Source organism: Pseudonaja textilis, chromosome 2, assembly GCF_049901715.1.
Source record: "Pseudonaja textilis isolate UNSWEBS1 chromosome 2, rPseTex1.2, whole genome shotgun sequence".
NCBI classification, from domain to species: Eukaryota; Metazoa; Chordata; class Lepidosauria; order Squamata; family Elapidae; genus Pseudonaja; species Pseudonaja textilis.
The window spans coordinates 14,499,297-14,519,416 of NC_141991.1; the positions used below are offsets into that span (position 1 = coordinate 14,499,297).

A 20,120-nucleotide genomic window follows, 5' to 3' on the forward strand; every position below is an offset into this window, starting at 1 on the left:
TGTATACCAGTTGCCAAGCCCCCAAACCTGGACAGGGCTGCTACAATGGTCATAAGTGTGAGGACCAGTTGCAAATCACATTTTTCCAGTGGCATTATAAGTTCAAGCAGTTTGTAAACAGATCGTTGTAAGTTGTACCCCGAAGGCTTCACTTCTAACCTTCAAATCTTCTACATATTGTGAAAGATTGGTGTTTTTATGGAAGGCCCCAAAAGTCAAGATAGAAGAACACCTTTTTTTTTTATTTGGGTGAAATTTTAGAGAAAAATGTTGTGATGTGGATGCTGTGTAGACTTGAATTATGTTGGGAGATGAAGGAGCTGTTGCCCCTTTTCTAAAACTCGATTATTTTCTGTTAAAATCTTTAAATTTAGTAGCTGGAGCAGTGGGGTTGTGTGGTGAGCCACAACACACAGTTGTGGTTGAGTTTGAAGAGCGCTGGCTCCTATGTGAGTCAGTCTGCTCTGATTGACTGCTATGGGTGTGGAGGGGGAGTTTACCCCTTTTCCCCCACCCTTTTCTTCTCTGTGGTTTGTATGCTCCCCGATTTACCTCATGATGTACTGATGTGCCTATCTTATTTACTGTAAATGTAGATGTTAATGGCATTTATATACTGCACGAGTCAAAAAGAGGGCTGTGAAAATATTTACAGACCCCTCACATCCCGGACATAAACTGTTTCAACTCCTACCCTCAGATTGACACTATAGGGCACTGCACACCAGAACAACTAGACACAAGAACAGTTTTTTCCCAAACGCCATCGCTCTGCTAAACAATAATTCCCTCAACACTGTCAAACTATTTACTAAGTCTGCATTACTATTACTATTAATCTTCCCACCCTTCTTTTCATCCATCTCCCACTTATGACTGTATGACTGTAACTTTGTTGCTTGTATCCTAACTATTTTTATTCTGTTTCCTAGTATGATTTGATTGCTTATTGTACCCTATGGCTATCACTAAGTGTTGTACCTTATGATTCCTGACTCTTGATGAATATATCTTTTCTTTTATGTACACCGAGAGCATTTGCACCAAGACAAATTCCTTGTGTGTCCAATCACACTTGGCCAATAAATAATAAAGAATTATATATTGGCAGAATGCATCCATAAATACCAACTGGCAGCCAGAAGACATGACAAAAATTATTTAATTTCACAACACATAGACAGATTCAACCATAGTTTCAATTGGAAAAATGTCACCATCCTAGACCAGGCCATGTCCAAAAATGCCAGGGGAATTTCTAGGAGCCTGACAGTGACAAATCAGCCATCAATAGACACATACACATTAACAACATCTACAGACAATGCAAAAGAGACAATTAACCAACCCAAAAGAGAACAAAAAGACTCCAGCATTTCCCCACCAGTAATCTGCACCCAAATCAGTATAGATTAACTCCAAGGTTATCTTCAGACCAACAACCAAGTAAACAATACCCCAATCAAGAAATTGCCAAAGATCCATCAGTAAACAGCCCAACCGAAGAATCTATAAGACCACACAGACAGGCAAGAAACCAGAATATAAACTGACATCAAACAGCACTCCTTACTACCGATAGCACTGATGTTGTTATCTAGTTAGGATAATAAAACATCTGCAAGAAAACAAGCTCAGAGAGCACCAAGGACCCCTTAAATATATTTATTTAACATCAGGGCCATGGTGGCACGGTGGTTAGAATGCAGTATTCAAATAGCTTACAGCCATTTGTGGTTGTTGCTAAGTATGCTGTCAAAATGTACATCAAAATGTCAAATGCAAGAGCCTCGGTGGCACAGTGGTTAGAATGCAGTATTTCAGGCTGACTCTGCCCACTGCCAGGAGTTTGATCCTGACCTGCTCCAGGTTGACTCAGCCTTTCATCCCTCCAAGGTCAGTAAAATGAGGACCCAGATTGTTGGGGCAAATATGCTGACTCTGTAAACCACTTACAGAGGGGCTGTGAAGCACTGTGAAGTGGTATATAAGTCTATGTATTATTGCTATTAATATAAAACTACAAGTCTATGTCAGCGTCTCTGACTCCATTTGGATACCGGCTACGCAATTCCCTGACAATTTTCACTCTGTCCTACAGGAGGGCTCATTTGTCGTGCTCTGCTCTCTACGATGCCCGACCACAATGTAGACACATTCATCTCTCTCTCCTCCCCGCAAATGGGGCAATATGGAGGTAAGTGCTGCAGTGAAACAAGGACAAGGGGACACTCTGGTGACATTTGTGTGGCACTTTGGGATGCAGGCCTGGAGTGTCAGGGAAAAAGAAAACAAAAGCAGAGACTTACAACTCTTTTCAGTGCAGTAGAATACAAAAGTGCAATTAGAAACGCAACTTTTTTGCTTTACGTTTCTGACAGTTACTTAGTCATTTCTACAACAACAAAATAGAATATTTCATTTTCAGTCTCTTATCCCTTGCCCTGGAGTGGTGAGGTGGCCTAGAGGTGGAGCCCTTGCCTCACAATCAGGAGGCTGTGAGTTCGATCCTAGGTAGAGGCAGATATTTCTCTCTTTGGGCACACTGAGAATATATCTGCTGAACAAAACTCTGTATTGGTGACAGGAAGGGCATCCGGCCAGTAAACACTCAGCTCCATTCAGTTGCCCAGACTCCACCCTGCAAGGGATTATGGGGTCGTTAAAAAGAGATGATGATGATGATCTTACCCCTTAGTCCTGTTTGGTTTACCGTTCATGCCTGACCAATCCAGAAGTTTCATTTCTGCACCTCCATTTCTGCACTTGTTTCAATTATATTTAAACATAGGTTTGTAGAGGTAATCCTCGACTTACGACCATAGTTGACCCCCCCAAATTTCTGTTGTGAAGTGAGACAGTTGTTAAGTGAGTTTTGCCCCATTTTATGACCTTTCTAGCCACAGTTGTTAAATGAATCGCTGCAGTTGTTAAGTTAGTCACATGGCTGTTAAGTGAATCAGGCTTCCCCATTGACTCCGCTTGTCAGAAGGTTGCAAAATCTGTTCACATGACCCTGGGGCACTACAAGGGTTATAAATACGAGTCAGTTGCCAAAAATCTGAATTTTGATCACATGACCATGGGGATGCTGCACCGGTCACGAGTGCGAAAAAATGGTCTCTAATTCACTTTTTTTCTGTGCCTTTGTAACTTTGGTCACTAAAGGAACTGTTGTAAGTCGAGGATTAACTGCATTTACCTTTCTACGTTTATTTATATTTGCACTGCTAAGATGGAAATCTCTGGAATTTTGACAGCCCCGTCTTCTAGCTTTTCCAACTGGAGCTGCCTCCAAATAAGTGGATTTCAACTCCCCAATAAGCTGGGATCAGTGATGGGATTCAAAAATATTTACTACCGGATCTGTGGGCGTGGCTTGGTGGGCATGGCTTGGCTTGACTTGGTGGGTGTGGCTTGGTGGGGCATGGCAGGGGAAGGATACTGTAAAATCTCCATTCCCTCCCCACCCACTAACCTGCTTTCCAGCTCCATTCTCCTGTGCAGGGCAACCAAAGAAGTCCCAGGCGATCAGTTGGGACTTGGGAGGCAGAGAATGGAGGCGGGGCCTGTCAGAGGTGGTATTGGCTGGTTCTCTGAACTACTCAAAATTTCCGCTACCGGTTCTCCAGAACTGGTCAGAACCTGCTGAATGCCACCTCAGGCTGGGGTGCATATAGCTATTTACTTTTAGTAAATTTAGTTAGTTGCCTTTTTGTGCTTCATCCTTCCTAAAGCACACAGGGTCACCCTGTCTGGAAATATCAGATTGGGTTACGAAAGGATAGATAGGAGATCCTGAACTTAAAACAGTGGTGGGAAAACTGTTCATTGGCTTCCTCTGCGTTTCTTTCTCAATTCAGATACCAAGTACTTGAAATGGCTCTTTCCACACTACATGAAAAGCAATCTGTATCGCATCTGCTACACACAGCTGGGCCAAGATATCTCCATCTGTAACTACTGGAATGGTAAAATTCGGTCTGCTTTTTGACTTCAGCAGTTATTCTGCATTTCATGGGGGGCTTTGGAGGGTTTAAACCCGTGATGGCAAACCTATGGCACGTGTGCCACAGGTGGCACGCAGAGCCATTTGTGCCGGCATGCGAGCCGCAGTCAAACTTACCTCACTGCACATGCACGCGCTTCACAGCTGATTTTCGGCTGGTTTGAGGCCTTTTTTGGCTTCCCAGAGGCATGAGGAAAGATTCTGCAGGCCTTTCAGGCTGAATAATAGGCCGGTTTCATCACTTCCTGTATTTCCGGAAATACCAGAAGTGACGAAACGGGCCTATTATTCGACCTGAAAAGTCTGCAGAGGTTTCCTCAAGCCTCTGGAAGGCCAAAAAAGGCCTCAAACCGGCTGAAAATCAGCTGTGAGGCACAGTGCAGGTAAGGGGGCGGCAGAGGCAGGGGATTGCGCGCACATGTGTGGGGGTGGGCGCATTGCCTTCTGGGTGCCGGCGTGCAAACGCATGAGCGCAAGTGCGCACACAATTTTTGGCACAGGAGCCCAAAAAGGTTAGCCACCACTTGTTTAAATTTTTTTCACTTATGAACGAAGTTAAATATGCGTGTCTCAGCATAATGTTGCAAGATCAACTCTGGCTCGGTCACCAGGACTAGAAGTTTTTGTCTTCCGAGCTTTCAGACTCGTGCTGGAGCCCATCTTCATGGAACTTCTCTCTCTCCAAGAACCTTTTCACCTATATTGGTGAATTCATATATTGTGCGAGGCCATGGTTTGGTTTTAAATGTGGTTTGCTGAAGTTCCAGTAGCTCAGCTAATAGCACTAAGCGATAACCACCATGACATTATGGTTAATGCAATGGGTGAGCTCATCTTTTGGCCTGGTTCTTGTCTTAAGCCAAGTTGGATGGCCAAATGTCATTGGGTTGAGTGAATACAATTCACTAAACCATAAGCTGTGGCTTTCAAATTATAGTTGCTGAATTCACGCTATGGACTTAGCTAAAAATAAATAATGTCTTAATGGGATGTTTGATTTGGCCTCTGCATCAACATAATTCCTTAATAAGCCAATGTTTATCCACATTTTCTGTTTCTAATGTGTGGGATGTATGAGGCATTTACTTACCCAGCCACAATAATAAGATAATAGTCTATGCCAAAAGTGTTAAATTAGCATTTTAATTGCTCATTTCCAGTATTAAAAATTGGTTCAGATCTACTTTTATATCTAAAATGTAGGAGGGCAGAGAAATTTAGGCTAGGTTCACACATTGCCCTAAATCTCAAGGTTGATTTAGTGATTTAATTGATAGATACAGAAACAAAACAAGATTTCTCTCTTTATTGTTCTCTCCCCCCCGCCCCCAATGTCTTTTCCATTTTCAGACCCACACCATCGGGATCTTTACCTCAACAATAGCAATTTCTTGGCCGTGTTGAATGACGAAAGATTTCACCCCAATGCAAGTGGTAAATATTTTTTGACATCCTTCAATTCCAGTAACGGAAGGGAGAGTGGTGAAATAGCAAACATCGCATATATTCCTCCTTTGTGGTTAATTCAAAATGCAGGTAGTCCTCAACTTAGGACCACAGCTGAGCTCAACATTTCCAATGCTGAGCAAGGCAGTTAAGTGAATTTTGCCCCGTTTTATGACCTTTTCTTGCCACACCTGTGAAGTGAATCACTGCAGTTGTATTATAGTTGTTAACACGCTTGTGAAGTGAATCTGGGTTCCTCATTGACTTAGCTCGTCAGAAGGTCGCAAAAATTGATCGTGTGACTGTGGGTCATCGCAACGTTCAGTTAATACGAATCAGCTCCCAAGCCTCTGAAGTTTAACCATGTGACCATGGGGATGCTGCAACAGTCATAAGTGTGAAAAACAGTCATAAGCCACTTTTTTCAGTGCTGTTGTAACTTTGAACATTCACTAAATGAATTGTTGTAAGTAGAAGACTACCAATATTATCTTAGTTGCCTTAATACTTGCACCAACCCAGAATTTGCTGCTATACTATGAACTGGTGTTTGTTCTTGCCGGGGTAGAAAAATGCAGTTGAAGCCATGGTCCAGTTTGGAATGCAAAAACATGGCACTTCAAAGGTTGTTAAACTACCACTCCCACAAGGCTTTGCTAGTATGACTAGTACAGTGAAGGATGCTGGGAGTTTTAGTTCATCAATGTCTGGTAGGCTGCAGAATCTTCATTTCTGAATTGAAGCCAAACAAGGATGGATATAGATAGTTCTTGGCATACGACTGGTCATTTAACAATCACTTGAGGTTACGACAGATTTTTTTTAAAAAAACTGGTCATGACCCATCCTTGAAGTTGTAACATCTGTCCCTTCCCTCCCTCCCATAGTTACATAATCACATTAGCTCTGGATCCCATTTATGATTGGTTGTAGCATCCTGTGGACACGTGGCTGCAATTTGGTACATTTTTAATTAGAATAGAATAGAATAAAGTTGGAGGTCTTCTAGTCCAGTGGTGACTAACCTTTTTGGGCTCCTGTGCCAAAAATTGTGCGCGCGCTCACATACTAGCACCCAGAAGGCAATGCGTGGCCCCCCACGCCCTGACCTGCATTACGCCTCACAGCTGATTTTTGAGGCCTTTTTTGGCCTCCCAGAGGCTTGAAGGAAGCCTCTGCAGGCCAAATAGGCCCGTTTCATCACTTCTGGTATTACAGGAAGTGATGAAATGGGCCTATTTGGCCTGCAGAGGCTTTTTTCAAGCCTCTGGGAGGTCGAAAAAGGCCTCAAACCAGCTGAAAATCAGCTGTGAAGCACACGCATGAGCGTGTAAATTGGCCTGCGGTTCATGTGCCAGCACAAATGGCTCTGCGTGCCACCGGTGGCACACTTGCTATAGGTTTCGCCATCACGGTTCTAGTCCAACCGCCTGCTTAGGCAGGAAACCCTACACCACTGATTTAATCCAACTGAGGTATCACCCATCTCACTTTCAGAGTGACTCTTTTCTGGCAAAAACAAGAAGAAATAGATTTGCTTAACAACCACATGATTCACTTTACAACTGTTCGACTCACTTTGCAACCATTGTAAGTATTATCATGAAAGTCCAATCATGTGGTATCTCAATTTATGGGAAAAAAACCCCCACGATTTATGACTGAAATTCCAGACTCTGTTGTTGTCAAAGACTACCTATAGTGGCTAGGCAGCTATCAGCCCAGGATGCTTTAGTTCAATTCCTGCACCAAGAAGAGTTGGATTCAGTGCCCAAAATAGCTGTTTCCAACTCTATGATTCTCTGTTCAAACCCCCAGAGCAAACTAAATCTCCAATGTATTCTTGCCAAATGGGATTGTTTTGGGGAGCCTGTCCAAACTACCTTACTGCCTCTGTACCTCCAGCAGTAGTTTAGAAACGAGACTGCAGATGATTTTATTTGCAAGCAAAACATTTCCTAATATGGAGAATACAAGTTGACTGGAAAAATCATAGCTCAATTTCCCCCCACCACCCAACCTTTCACAAAGGTCTGGCCAAGCTAGATTAGCTGGGAGCTTTAAAATTCAAGCTTGTCAAATTTCCTTCCCTTTCAGGCTTTGGGATAACAGTGAAATGCCATTCAAAATCTTTGCTTCGGGGATAGCTATTATGGCATGGACTAGCTTTATTTTTCTGCATCATTTCTTGCAAACTGCCTAACCCAGCATTTTCTAATTTTGGCAATGTATGAACTTCAACTCCCAGAATTCCCCAACCAGAAATTCCACTCCCAGAATTGCTCAGTAGCTGGGGAATTTTAGGAGTTCAAAGTCCACACCTCTTAAAGTTGAACCAGGTCAGGAAACAGTAGTCTAACCTAGGCATTAATTCATAAAAACAATTGACAGATCACAAATCTTAAAGTAAAAGAGGAACAAAGCCAGAAGGGGAAAAAATGGGATTAATTAAAGGCATCAGTTATGACAACTTTATTAGAAATTTCCTGGAGGTTGAATGGTTTGTTTAATTTGTCCACAGGTAGAGCAGGAAAATCTATTTTAGGCCTGGAACATCCTCTCTACCTGGGGCCAGGTGAGGGTGGGGCCAGTGAAATGATGATGTCACTGGAATAGGGGAAGCTGAAATACCCAGGATCATTTTTAGTCATTTTAAAGAGAAAATAGATTCCACTTAAATCTCCCTCAAACATATAGGTAGCCCTTGACTTTTGACCACAACTGAGCCCAAAATTTCTGTTGCTAAGTGAGACCTTTATTAAATGAATTTTGGCCCACTTTATGACTTTACTTGACACAGTTGTTAATTGAGCCGCAGCAGTTATTAAGTTAGTAATAAGATTGTTAGGTGAATCATGGCTTTTCCATTCACTTTGCTCATCAGAAGATTGAAAAAATGATCCCATGACCCTGAGGTACTGCAGTTGTCAGAAATATAAACCAATTGTCAAGAAGCCGATTTTTTTTTTATCACCTGACCAGGGGGATGCTGCGAAAGTTGTGTGAAAAATGATCCTAAGTCACTTTTTTCAGTGCCATTGTAATTTCTGACGGTCACTAAATGAATGGTTGTAAGTTGAGGACTACCTGTATTGTTTTGTCTGCTTTTTAAGAGGTATAATGTCTTTTATAGGAGTGGTACGGTGGCCTAGAGGTGGAGGCTGTGAGTTCAATCCGAGCTAGAGGCAGATATTTCTCTCTCTGGGCACATTGAGAATATAGCTGCCGAACAAAACTCCACGTTGGTGACAGGAAGGGCATCTGGCCATTAAATTAAATATGCTAGCTCCATTCAGTTGCCCAGACCACACCCCACAAGGGATTATGGGGGTCATTAAACGTAGAGGATAACATCTTTTATAGGTGTCCTCAAATCTCAGTGAAACGGAAGGCATGTTTTTTTTGTCCCGCATTTCAGTCCTCTCCTTTCTGCAGGCTGCAAACAGCTTCCCCACTTAATGGCTTAAAATACTCCTCCCCTAATCTCAGAATTTCCAGAAATGTGAGGACCACAACTCCCAGAATCCTCTGGGAAAGGGCAATCGCAACAAGACATGGAGAACGTCAAATAGGGAAAGATGAAATAAGTAGAACTGGTTTTATTGCTTATGGCTTTTATAAAAATAGTAGGAAAAGTTGCAAAGTTTCTGTCTACGGAGATTCTCAGTCATCCAGGTCATAGTTGTCCCAAAGGTACTTTTTTTTCAAGAGTCAGCTGGACTTTCTGGTTTTTCTTTGAAGACATTTCACTTCCCATCCAAGAAGCTTCTTCCTCAAGAGCTGAAGAAGCTTCTTGGATGAGAAGCGAATCGTCTTCAAAGAAAAACCAAAAAGTCCAGCTGACTCTTGAAAAAAAAGCACCTTTGGGGTTCCAGATTTTCTGTAAACTTCGTAGAAGAAGGGCGCGGGGAAAATTCTCTTTGGTTTACTACTGAGGGGGCAAGAAGGAGGGAAGGAGAGAGAAGGGAAAGGGGAGAAACTGGGAAAGCAACCACATTTCTGAAATTCTGCTCCTCTCGCAGCGTGGAAGAGAAACCTTTTGCGCATTCGTAAGCTGATTCTGATCGGCGGCCCAGATGACGGGGTGGTCATGCCCTGGGAATCCAGGTGAGCTTTCGGACGTGGCAGGAAAGAGATTTGGGTTCTGGAGTGAGAGAAGCCAAGTGCTGATCGCCACTTAAAGGTTTCAGCAAGGAGAAACTGTTTAGCACCACTTGAAACCAGTGGTGGGCTGCAAATTTTTTAACAACCAGTTCTCTGGCTGGGTAAGCATGGCCGGTTGGTCATGTGACTGGGTGGGGGGCTGTCACTCATCACATCCAGCCCCGCCTTTCAGGCACTCGCCTCAAAGACAGATGTAGGATTCAGGCAGTTGGGCTAATCCCACCACTGGCTGGCCCCACCCCGCCCGTTTTTCGGCCAGTTTGGGGGCCATTTTGAGGCTGTTTCTTGGGTTGTTTTTCAAGCCATCTTTGGCCCAGAAAATGGGCCCCAAACCAGGCTATTTTGGCCAGTTTTCAGGGCAGTTTTCAGACTGTTTTGGGCCATTTTTCAAGCCATTTTGGCCTGGAAAACTGCCTGAAAACGGCACCAAAAACAGACTGTTTTGGGGCTTTGGGAGGCTGTTTTCAGGGCATTTTCCAGGTTGTTTTTGGTCCCCAAACAGCCTGAAAATGATCTAAAAACAGCCTGAAAATGGCCCAAAAACCCGGACAAAAAAATGGTCAGGGGCAGGGCCAGCCAGTGGTGGGATTTGCCAGTTCTCTGAACTGCACCTAATCTTAACTTCCGGTTTCCAGAACCGGTGTGACCTAGCAACAGCTCTGTTTGAATATTGGGAATATTGGAATTGGTACAGTCTTGAACTGCTTAACTTGTTTCCTTCATGACCCAGTGGGAGGCAGAGAGCGAGCCCCCAGTGTTGAGGTAATTCCCTGTTAGGAGAATGAGCGCATATAGGGAGATGTATTTGAGAGTAGTGTTGGAATAATACACACAGAGCCCACAGATACACTGTACTTTACAGTAAATGTAGGTTTTTACTTCCAGAAAGGTTTTAGCAAAGTCCAAAATAAGCAATCCAAAGTCATTCACAGGTAAATCAGTCAGTTTTTCAATCCAGGGATAATCCAAATATCAAATTCCAGTGTCAGAAACAGTTCAGTATCAGACTTACATTAAATCCAGTAATATCAGTCAGTTAGAAGAAATGGAGCAACGGCAATACTTTCCAACAGAAGGAAACAGAGATACACACTCAGACACACTCTCTTCTGAGACTAAGACTAAACAACCCAGCTTTCTGGCTCCATCTTATGGCTGTTTGAGAAACCACACCCAATTGCATGCTCTTGCATTCCCTTAAAGACATAGTACTAAAATGTTTATCCTGGTTTATATATTTCTAACCCAAATACCTGTTAGGTGACTTATATTTCTAACACCCAGTGTTCACTCTGGCTGAATCAAAACATGCTTTCTAGCCACTGGGATGGGGTAAGGGACAAACACATATCCTACACCCTTCATGCCACTTCAGTTTTGATTTTCTGCAGCCATCTGCAGAGCCATTCTGGAGTGGTACGGTGGCCTAAAGGTGGATCTTTCTCTTTTGCCTCACAATCAAGAGGCTTGTGAGTTCGATCCTAGGTAGAGGCAGATATTTCTCTCTCCGGGCACACTGATAATATATCTACTGGACAAAACTCCGCATTGGCAACAGGAAGGGCATCCGGCCAGTAGAACATTCTGCTAGCTCCCTTCAGTTGCCCAGTCTCCACCCCACAAGGGATTATGGGGTCATTAAATGATGATGATGATGGTCTGCAGAGCCTTTCTCCTACTTATACTGGTAGTCCTTAACTTTCCATGTGTTAGTGCAGAGAAGAGCAATAAAGATGATTAGGGGCCTGGAGGTTAAAATATATGAAGATTGGTTGCAGGAATTGTGTATGTCTGGTCAAGGGAAAAGAGGGATTAGGGCCGTGGTGGCTAACCTATTTGGTGCCAAAAATGTGTGCCCAGAAAATTGCCCAGAAGGCAATACACGCCCTCCTACACGCCCCTTATGCATGCACACGCAATTCACCCCGCCGCCGCACCCTTACCTGCACTGTGCCTCACAGCTGATTTTTGGCCAGTTTGAGGCCTTTTTCGGCCTCCCAAAGGCTTGAGGAAGGCTTCTGCATGCTTCTGCAAGCTTTGCAGGCCAAAAACTAGCCCCGTTTCATCACTTCCTGTTTTTTCCAAAAATACCAGAAGTGACGAAACGGAGCTAGTTTTCAGCCTGCAAAGCCTGCAGAAGCCTTCCTCAAGCCTTTGGGAGGCCGAAAAGGCCTCAAACTGGCCTGAGACGAAAGGGCCAGGGAGGGCGGGGGAGCGTAGAAATAGCTGGGATGTTGTAGTCTAAATAAAATTATTTCTCCTGGGAATCAAGGACGTTGGTGCAGGTGTTCGAAAGGTGGAGACTGAGGTCACCTAGCAACTGGGCTATATGCTGATTGGACCATGTGACTGATGAAGCTTTACTTTTAATTGGGTGTAAAACTGGCAGGAACTTTGAGCTGGTTTTTCACCAAGACCGTGCCAATTTGATAAGTCCCAATAAAATGTTCTTTGAGGAATTTGCCTGCCTCAGAGTTCTTATTGAATTATTACTTATTACCCTGACATCTGGCTTCTCCCACTGACTTGTCAGAAGCGATCTGGGAAAGTCATGAATAGCACGCATATGACCACAGGACTCCCTGCAACCATTGTAAATACACGCTGGTGGCTAAACATCTGAATTTTGATCACCTGACCTTGGGGGTGCTTCAGAGGGCTGGTTCTAAGTCGCTTTTCTCAGTGCTATTGTAACTTCCGAACAGTCACTAAATGAATGCCTGGAAGTCAAGGACTACCTGTATAGTCTTTGCTTCAGTTTCCCTCTTCAATATCACGATTGTGCCTTATCATCATCACTTCCCATGCAAGCGTTTAATTTTTTTTTCTTTCCAGCATTCCCTTGCCGAGTTTTATCCCAAATCATTTCCTCTTGAAATTCATTCACTTTTCCTTTGGAGGGAGTTTTTCACTCCTCTTCAGCCACTTCCAAAACAACTTTTTATTTCGGATTCCCTGCATTTACCTTTTATTTCTTCACCTTAACCATCCTTTGTTCCAATGGTAGCATGCTACCGGTTTGGACCGGTTCACCTGAACCGATAGTAAAAAAAAAAAAGGCTCCCACGATCAGCTGAGGAGGAAGGAAAAAAAGCCTCAGACATCAGCTGAGAGGAGAAAGAGGAGAAAAGGGCAGCATTGGCCCTCCGATCTTCCCCTGTGCTTTTCTTTATCCTCTCAGCTGATTGGCGCTGCAGGCCTCAGCCGGTGTGGGGAAAGCACACAGACACGCGCACGATCGCCGAACCAGTAGTTAGGATCCCACTGCGGCTTTATTCTCTTTATTTTTTCACTCTGTACATACACACCATCGGTACCTCTTGTAAGCGGGTGAATTTTATAATGGTCTTTGATCAGCGTAGGTACACATATGCACATCAACATACATACATTCTACATCGGTCATACAAATAGTGATGAAAAAGGAATTGAAATATTTAAAAAGAAAAAAGTGTTGGGGTAACTTCCAGATTTATCATTAGACACACTATAAATCTACATGGGTTGTTCGGTTTTGTTTCTTTTACAGTATGTTTGCCTTCTATGACGATAACGAGACGGTGAAGGAGATGACATCTCAGCCGGTGAGTTGAGCCTGAGACGTTTCCTCAAATTACATTTCTTCTTTGGGCTCTGATTTCTCTTATCTGACTGTTGCCTTAGCTGTGAGTCTTCCTCAGGGTTATTTTTTACAATCCGTTACGTTATGAAAATGCAAACTGCAGGCCTCCTGAGGCAGGATTTGCGATGACTTTTTATTTGTTTATCTAATTTACATAACCGCCCATCTCGTGAGCAAGTGGCTCTGGGTTATCTACAACAAAAGTAAAACAAAATTTACGTTTCTCTTTATTTCAGAGTGAAATAAATATGCTAGGTCTGTAGCAAGATTAACACAGCTCACATAGAGGCCTTCCCCATAACGTCCTCGCAACAGTCCTATGAGATTGGATGGGTGGAGAACTGAAGATTGTCCCACGATCATCCACTGTGTTCTGTAATGAAGGGAAACTCAGATTTTAAATATCTGGGATGCCAGTCCTGTGCCTTAACTACTACCCCAAATACATTCTATTAGTTCATTTCAGCTCTGCATGGTCTAGGACAGTGGTGGCTAAGCTTTCTGGGCTCCTGTGCCAAAAATTGTGCACATGTTTGCACGCTTGCGTGCCAGCAGCCAGAAGGCAATGCGCGCACTCCGCCCCTTACGCATGTACACACAATTCACCCACCCACTCACCCCCCGCCACCCGCTTACCTGCACTGTGCCTCACAGATGATTTTTGGCTGGTTTGAGGCCTTTTTCAGCCTCCCAAAGGCTTGAGGAAGGCTTTTGCAGGCTTCTGCAAGCTTTGCAGGCCAAAACTAGCCCCGTTTCTTCACTTTCTGTTTTTTCCAAAAATACTGGAAGTGACGAAATGGGGCTAGTTTTCAGCCTGCAGAAGCCTTCTTCAAGCCTTTGGGAGGCCGAAAAAGGCCTCAAATTGGTCGAAAATCAGCTATGAGGCGCGCACATGCACAGTGAGGTAAGTTTGCCTGCAGCTTGCATGCTGGCACAAATGGCTCTGCATGCCACCTGTGGTACACATGCCATAGGTTCACCATCACAGGACTAGGACAGTGATGGTGAACCTTTTTGTTGTGTGTTAGAAGTGCGCGCGTGCCGGCACCCACAATGCAATGCGCTCCACCCACCCCTGCGCATGCACGTGCAACACCCCCACCCTGCCCCCTTACCTGCACTGTGCATGTGTGCACCTCCCAGCTGATTTTCGGCCCATTTGAGGCCAGTTTTGCCCTCCTGGATGCTTGAGGGAAGCCTCTGCAGCCTCGGGAGGCTGAAAACGGGCCCATTTTGGCACTTCCGGAAGGCCTGTTTTTTGGCCTCCTGAGGCTCCAGAGGTTTCCCTCGAGCTTCCGGGAGGGGGAAAACGACACCAGTCCCATTCAACAGGAAGTTGACGGTTGAATGGGGATTCCCTATGACTTCCTCGCACTGCTACCTGGGAGTTGGAGGCTGAATGGGAATTCCCACATGACATGGCTGCGGCACTCCGATTCATGATACTTAAGGATTCATACAGCAGGTGTTACGAGGTGTTCATAGAAGTAGAGGAGATCGGTGGTAGGTAGGATGCAGAGCGTTCTAGGTTATGATACAGGACTACAGCCTAATCACCTAATTAGTCATATTAGGAAACGTTGGATCCATGGGTGATTAGAATAGGCCAGTCCGCAGGAGGTAGCTGTGATTAGAGGGGTGGGGTAATGCTATAAAGAGCACTGGAAGGCAAATGCTCCCAGTGCTAACCTAGATTGGAATTCAAGCAGTTATCACTGGATGGGATGTGCATTATGTGTACCAATAAAAGACTGCGTACCTCAATGTTTGTTGGTTTGTATCTCGGGAATATGAACATCCGGAAGACTGGCTAACACTCTCCAGGCTCAAGGTTGACTCAGCTTTCCATCCTTCCAAGGTCGGTAAAATGAGGACCCAAATTGTTGGGGGCAATAGGCTGACTCTGTAAACCGCTAAGAGCAGGGGTGTCAAACTCAAGGCCCGGGGGCCATATCCGGCCTATAGATTACTTAGATCTGGAACATAGTTGCAGGAGGCTGTGGCAGCCGAAAACAAAATTTGGGAGCCCATTTTTGCTGGCAGAGTGCTTGTGCGGCCCACAGATGCCCCCGACATGAGTGATATTGAGCTGCCACCCACCCCCCGAGGTCAAACACAACCCAGATGTGGCCCTCAATGAAATCAAGTTCACCCCTGGCTTTAGAGAGTGCTTGTCAAAGCATTGTAAAGCGGTATATAAGTCTAAATACTATTGCTACGCTATGGGACCAGAGGCATAAACATCTCCAGCAGCGCCACAAGCAAACGAAAGGTTGCCCGTCAGGAGATAGTTGCGATCTAGATTTAAAGAAGGCGAAGGAAGGAGGAAACTGAAAGCAGCAGAGCCAGGAAGAGAAACTGGGGAAAATAACAAAGGGCTGAATTATCCATTTGTTGGTTGAAGTAATAGCCCTGACATGTTTAGAGCAAAGCTGACCCAGTTATTTTAAAACGTGGGGCATGGTTTGAAGTGGCTGTTTCCCATTTTGTCATTCAAGAGTGCCAGGGGGCACTGGGGCAACTCTTATCACAACCAGGGGGATAGCTGGCTGAGAAATTCTGAGAGTTGAAGTCCACGCCTCTTAAAAGTTGTTGAGAGCCAACCTCATCATCCTTTAAACTGGGTGGACTTCAACTCCCAGAATTCCCCAGGCAAGAAACCAGCTGGGGAATTCTGGGAATTGAAGTCCACAACGTTGCTAAGGTTGAAAAACCCTGATTTATTGCCTTTGCAACCCTCAAATTGTGGGGCTTTGGAGGTCCACCCAGTTGAACTTTTGGGTTTTTGTTGGTCTTTTCTCAGGTCTACCTCCTCGACACGTTTGGCTTGAAGACCCTGGACGCACGTGGCGACATTGTTTTCTGTAAAATGGCCAATGTTTCTCACACGACCTGGCACTCCAACCGCACCGTCTATGACACTTGCATTGCCAAATGGTTGACGTAGCTGGCCAAGCCTGGGAAAAGGAAGAGGAAGAGAGAGAGAGAGTCCAAAAACTCTGAGCGGTGTTCTCTGACCTCAACTTGGCGTTTCTCCTCCCACAGAGGAGAAAAAAATATCATCTGCCTGTAACTTTTCTAGGAATGTATTTTTTCTCCCCCACAGCAAAACGGACTTTTTCCCTGCAAGACACTTTGGTAGAAGTCAGTAGCAAATTTGGGTGCTCAAAGATGCTGCATGGAAGGCCTCAAATGAACTGGATCCTTAGTCCATTTTTTTGTGACTAAGCTACAAGACAAACAGACAAAAAAGAAGACCGTAAATGGATTACAGTTACATGTAATGAAATATACCCAAAAGTCATATTTTCTAGTAGCCAGCCTATGGCAGAAACATGGCAACTGTGAGAATTGGAGGTATTTATCCTTTTTAGGTTTCAACTCTGGTGTTTAGTGTCATTTGATTCCCAGTTTGGAAATGTTTCAGTTGCGTAGATTATATTTTTTTGTATTATAATAATGCCACAGCTACCCAGGACCGGGTTTAAAAGAGACTAGCCCAACATTTGTGAGAACAAATTCAGGGGGGAAAAAATCTTACTATTTATCCCCTCGGTTAATTTGAGTTTTGTGCTTCGATTATTGCTTTGGCTTTCACCAGAGCGGGAAGAAAAGGACAAGTAAATGTGTAAACTTTGATCCAGAATCCAGTTCCACGCCACTAAAGAAAACTTTAGTGGAATGCCAGAAACCCGAATAACTCAAAAGAGTTCCACTGGAAAGCATATTTTGTGTGTGTTTCTTTACATAATCCAGCTGGAAATAGCTTAAAGATCCCTGCCTCCAGTTATACATCAAAATCAATATTATAAATTATTTGGACTTTGGAGGGCAGATTGCATTGGCGTATATTTCTTCTCTCCTTAGAAGCAAAACCTCAGGATGGCAACAGAAGGCCAATTTAGCTAAAATTGTTCAGGATCTTGCTTTATTATTATTTTTTTAAAAAATGTGTATTTAAGAGTGACTAGCCATTTTTAAGAGACCAGAACTTTCAATAAGGCGACCTTTCTCCCTGTTTCTAGAAGCAGAAGCTGCACGGCTTTGCGTGCAAAAAGTATTAAACTCTTACATTTTTATCATGTTACAGTAAGATGTTTACATGGACTCAGGTTCAACTTTTAACATTAGATCAAGTATGAAGGGGAAAATGCGTTAAATTTAAGCTGAGATTCCAAGGGGATGATATGAAATGTGTGTAAAGTATCTTTTGCCTTCCAGATGTTTCTGAACTGAAGTCCCAGATTCTGGGGGCTGCTGTGTTAAAGTTTGCAGCAGAAATTCAAGTCCAGAAAACACACAGATTAAACTTCTTTTTATATAAAATAAGTAAATGTAGTTTCTTCCAACATGGACATAAGCAAAAAAAAACACAAGCAGCAGCTCAGAGGCCTCAGAACAGAACTCTAGTTTCACTTTCAATTCTCAGCAAAGCACACAGAGCCAAACCACACCCAGGCTGTCAGCTCCCATTGGCTGGTCTGTTGCCATGCTTACTTTGTTAACCATGTCTCTGCCAGTTAATGAATATACTCTGACATGCTGGCTGGACTGCTGGTTGGTTTAGCAACATCTGGAAGGTTCCAGCTGTGTACTTCATGTAGAAAGTCCTTACAAGTGGACTTGGCAGCCTTCTTACAATGAAGATATTCTTTGGGGGGAAGCAATCAAGAATGTGACACACACACACACACACACACACACAAAGTGATACAACCCTGTTACTTGAAAAGGTTGGCTTTAAAAAGCTACTCAAAGTTTCTCCTCTGAAACTTCCCCTTTGACATATTTCCAGCTGCCTTCTTTCCTTCATAAGGACTCCCAGCCATTATGGTTTGTGAACTCTGGTTTACGGTTTAACGGTGACTGGGGAGTTGAGCCACTAGAGTTTCTGGGCATCTACTTTTTGGCTTTGGTATCCCGGAACTCTCTTATTTTGCTTGTTTAGGAGGAAGTGACACAATTGAGCTGCCTTCCGGTAAACAGAGCGATCCACAAATTTGATACAGAGGGAATTAGAGATTTGTCAGTCTTATCGGATTAGAAGCACTTGTGACGCTTTGACGCACTCTAGCAAGGCGGGGATAGGATCAGGTTTTCAGGAAAAAAATAAATGGTTTTGAGAGAAAACTCGGACAATCAAACAAGAGACTCACAAGGATCAGTCCCACTTTATTTGGCTTTGAATGCTAGAACAACATCTCTCCGTACAAGAGTGTGCTATTACCTCAGATGGTTTGGGCGAGGCAGGATTATTCTGAAGAGGTATTCCTCATTTTGTTGCTTTTTGCAAAAAAAAAAAAAAAAAGTTGGGGATCAAAAATACTTGCTAATTTGCTACAGGTAGCCCAGAAAACAAGCAATTGATCCAGTGGTGGGATTCAATTTCTTTTTTTACTGCCTGTTCTGTGGGCGTTGCAGGTGAAGGATCCTGCAAAATCCCCCATTATTTCGTTGGTCTCAGGTTTCTGAGTACAATGACAATAAATTTATCTATCTATCTATCTATTCCCTCCCCACCCCACTAACCTGCTTTCCAGGTCCGTTCTCCTCTTCAGGGCAACAAGAGAAGACCCAGCCAATCAGTTGGGACTTGGGAGGCAGAGAAGAGATGGGGGCGGGCCAGTCAGAGGTGGTGTTTGCTGGTTCTCCGAACTGCTCAACGTTTCCGCTACCGGTTCTCCAGAACTGGTCAGAACCTGCTGAACGCCACTTCTGAATTAATCCCAATCCATTTTTTTTCCCTAAGGCCGTTCCTTCCTTCATCATACATATAAATTTGTAGAGAGCCAGGTTGGTTTAGTGGTTAAGGTACCATGGTAGAAACAGGAGACTGTGAATTCTGGTGCTGCCTCTTAGCTATGAAAGCCATCTGGTTGACCTTGGGCCAGTCACTCACTCTCTCTCTCTCAGCCCAACCCACCTCACAGGGTTGTTGTGGGGAAAATAGAAGGAAGTGTATTATGTTTTCCACCTTGAGTTATTTCTAAAGATAATAAAAGGTGGGAAGTACTAGTAAATAAATCTGCACATTCACTCTGTACTAAGTGTGGCAGGATACTTGGTTACTGTTGGCCTCTGGGCACTTAGAAGTATTTTTTTAAAAAATGTCAATTTTGTCAAGGCTTCAATCTGGGAAGGATAATACAGAGTATTTCTGGCTTGACCAGGTGTTCTGACCCAACCGGGTGCCCAAAGAGCAAACACAGACAAAGGCAGCAGCCCCCACCCTTTAAGGTTTAATAGTGAATTCTGTTCTGAAGGCTGCTTTCCACTGATTAGCTCCAACAAGAAAGAGCCTTGCCAAATTGTTTGTCAAGGCTGCCCAAAACCCAAAGATAAGAACTAATTTACAAAATTCTACAAACAGGAACTAAGATGTCCACCAGTTGAGCTTAAAAGCTTCTTGGCTGTCTACAAAGAACGCTTTTTCAAACCTGACTTTTATCCTCTTGAGGGGAGGGGCCATTACCTTGCAGCCTTACTCCCGAGTCGCCTGTGCCGCTGTAATTGTTCTTTCCTCCGAGCAATCCTTTGTGCACGTGCACTTGGCACAGGCTCCTCGGGAACCTCCTCATCGCTGCTGCCAGCCCCCACAATCTCTGAAGGCAGCAGTCCACTCCCTGATGGTCCTGGCCCCTCACCTGAGTCCTCGCTCTCCTCAGCTGTCCGCACCTGCTGCCGGCTAACCACAACACCAGGGTACAAATTTTAGATATGCTTTGATACATTGATACATAGAATAACAGAATTGGAAGGGACCTCAAAGTCTTCTAGTCCAACCCACCCTGGCCAAGCGGGAAACCCTGTAGCATTTCAGACAAGGGCTTGCCCGATCTCTTTTTTGAAAGCTTCCAGTGATGAAGCGCCCACAACTTC

The 20,120-nt window shown here is 44.1% G+C and overlaps 1 protein-coding gene across 8 annotated transcripts in view; it reads left to right on the plus strand.

Moving 5' to 3' along the window:
- PPT2 (palmitoyl-protein thioesterase 2) overlaps window positions 1–17,567 on the plus strand; it is a 73,456-nt gene extending 55,889 nt beyond the window's left edge. For all 8 annotated transcript variants that reach the window (XM_087928557.1, XM_087928560.1, XM_026720076.2 and 5 more), the window contains 6 exons: window positions 2,102–2,197; window positions 3,864–3,971; window positions 5,360–5,443; window positions 9,478–9,562; window positions 13,149–13,203; window positions 16,045–17,567. In XM_087928557.1, the coding sequence (XP_087784683.1) occupies window positions 2,102–2,197; window positions 3,864–3,971; window positions 5,360–5,443; window positions 9,478–9,562; window positions 13,149–13,203; window positions 16,045–16,188 (572 nt within the window). In that variant the 3' untranslated portion in view covers window positions 16,189–17,567. The remainder of the gene's footprint in view (window positions 1–2,101; window positions 2,198–3,863; window positions 3,972–5,359; window positions 5,444–9,477; window positions 9,563–13,148; window positions 13,204–16,044) is intronic.
- Window positions 17,568–20,120: the final 2,553 nt, after the last annotated feature.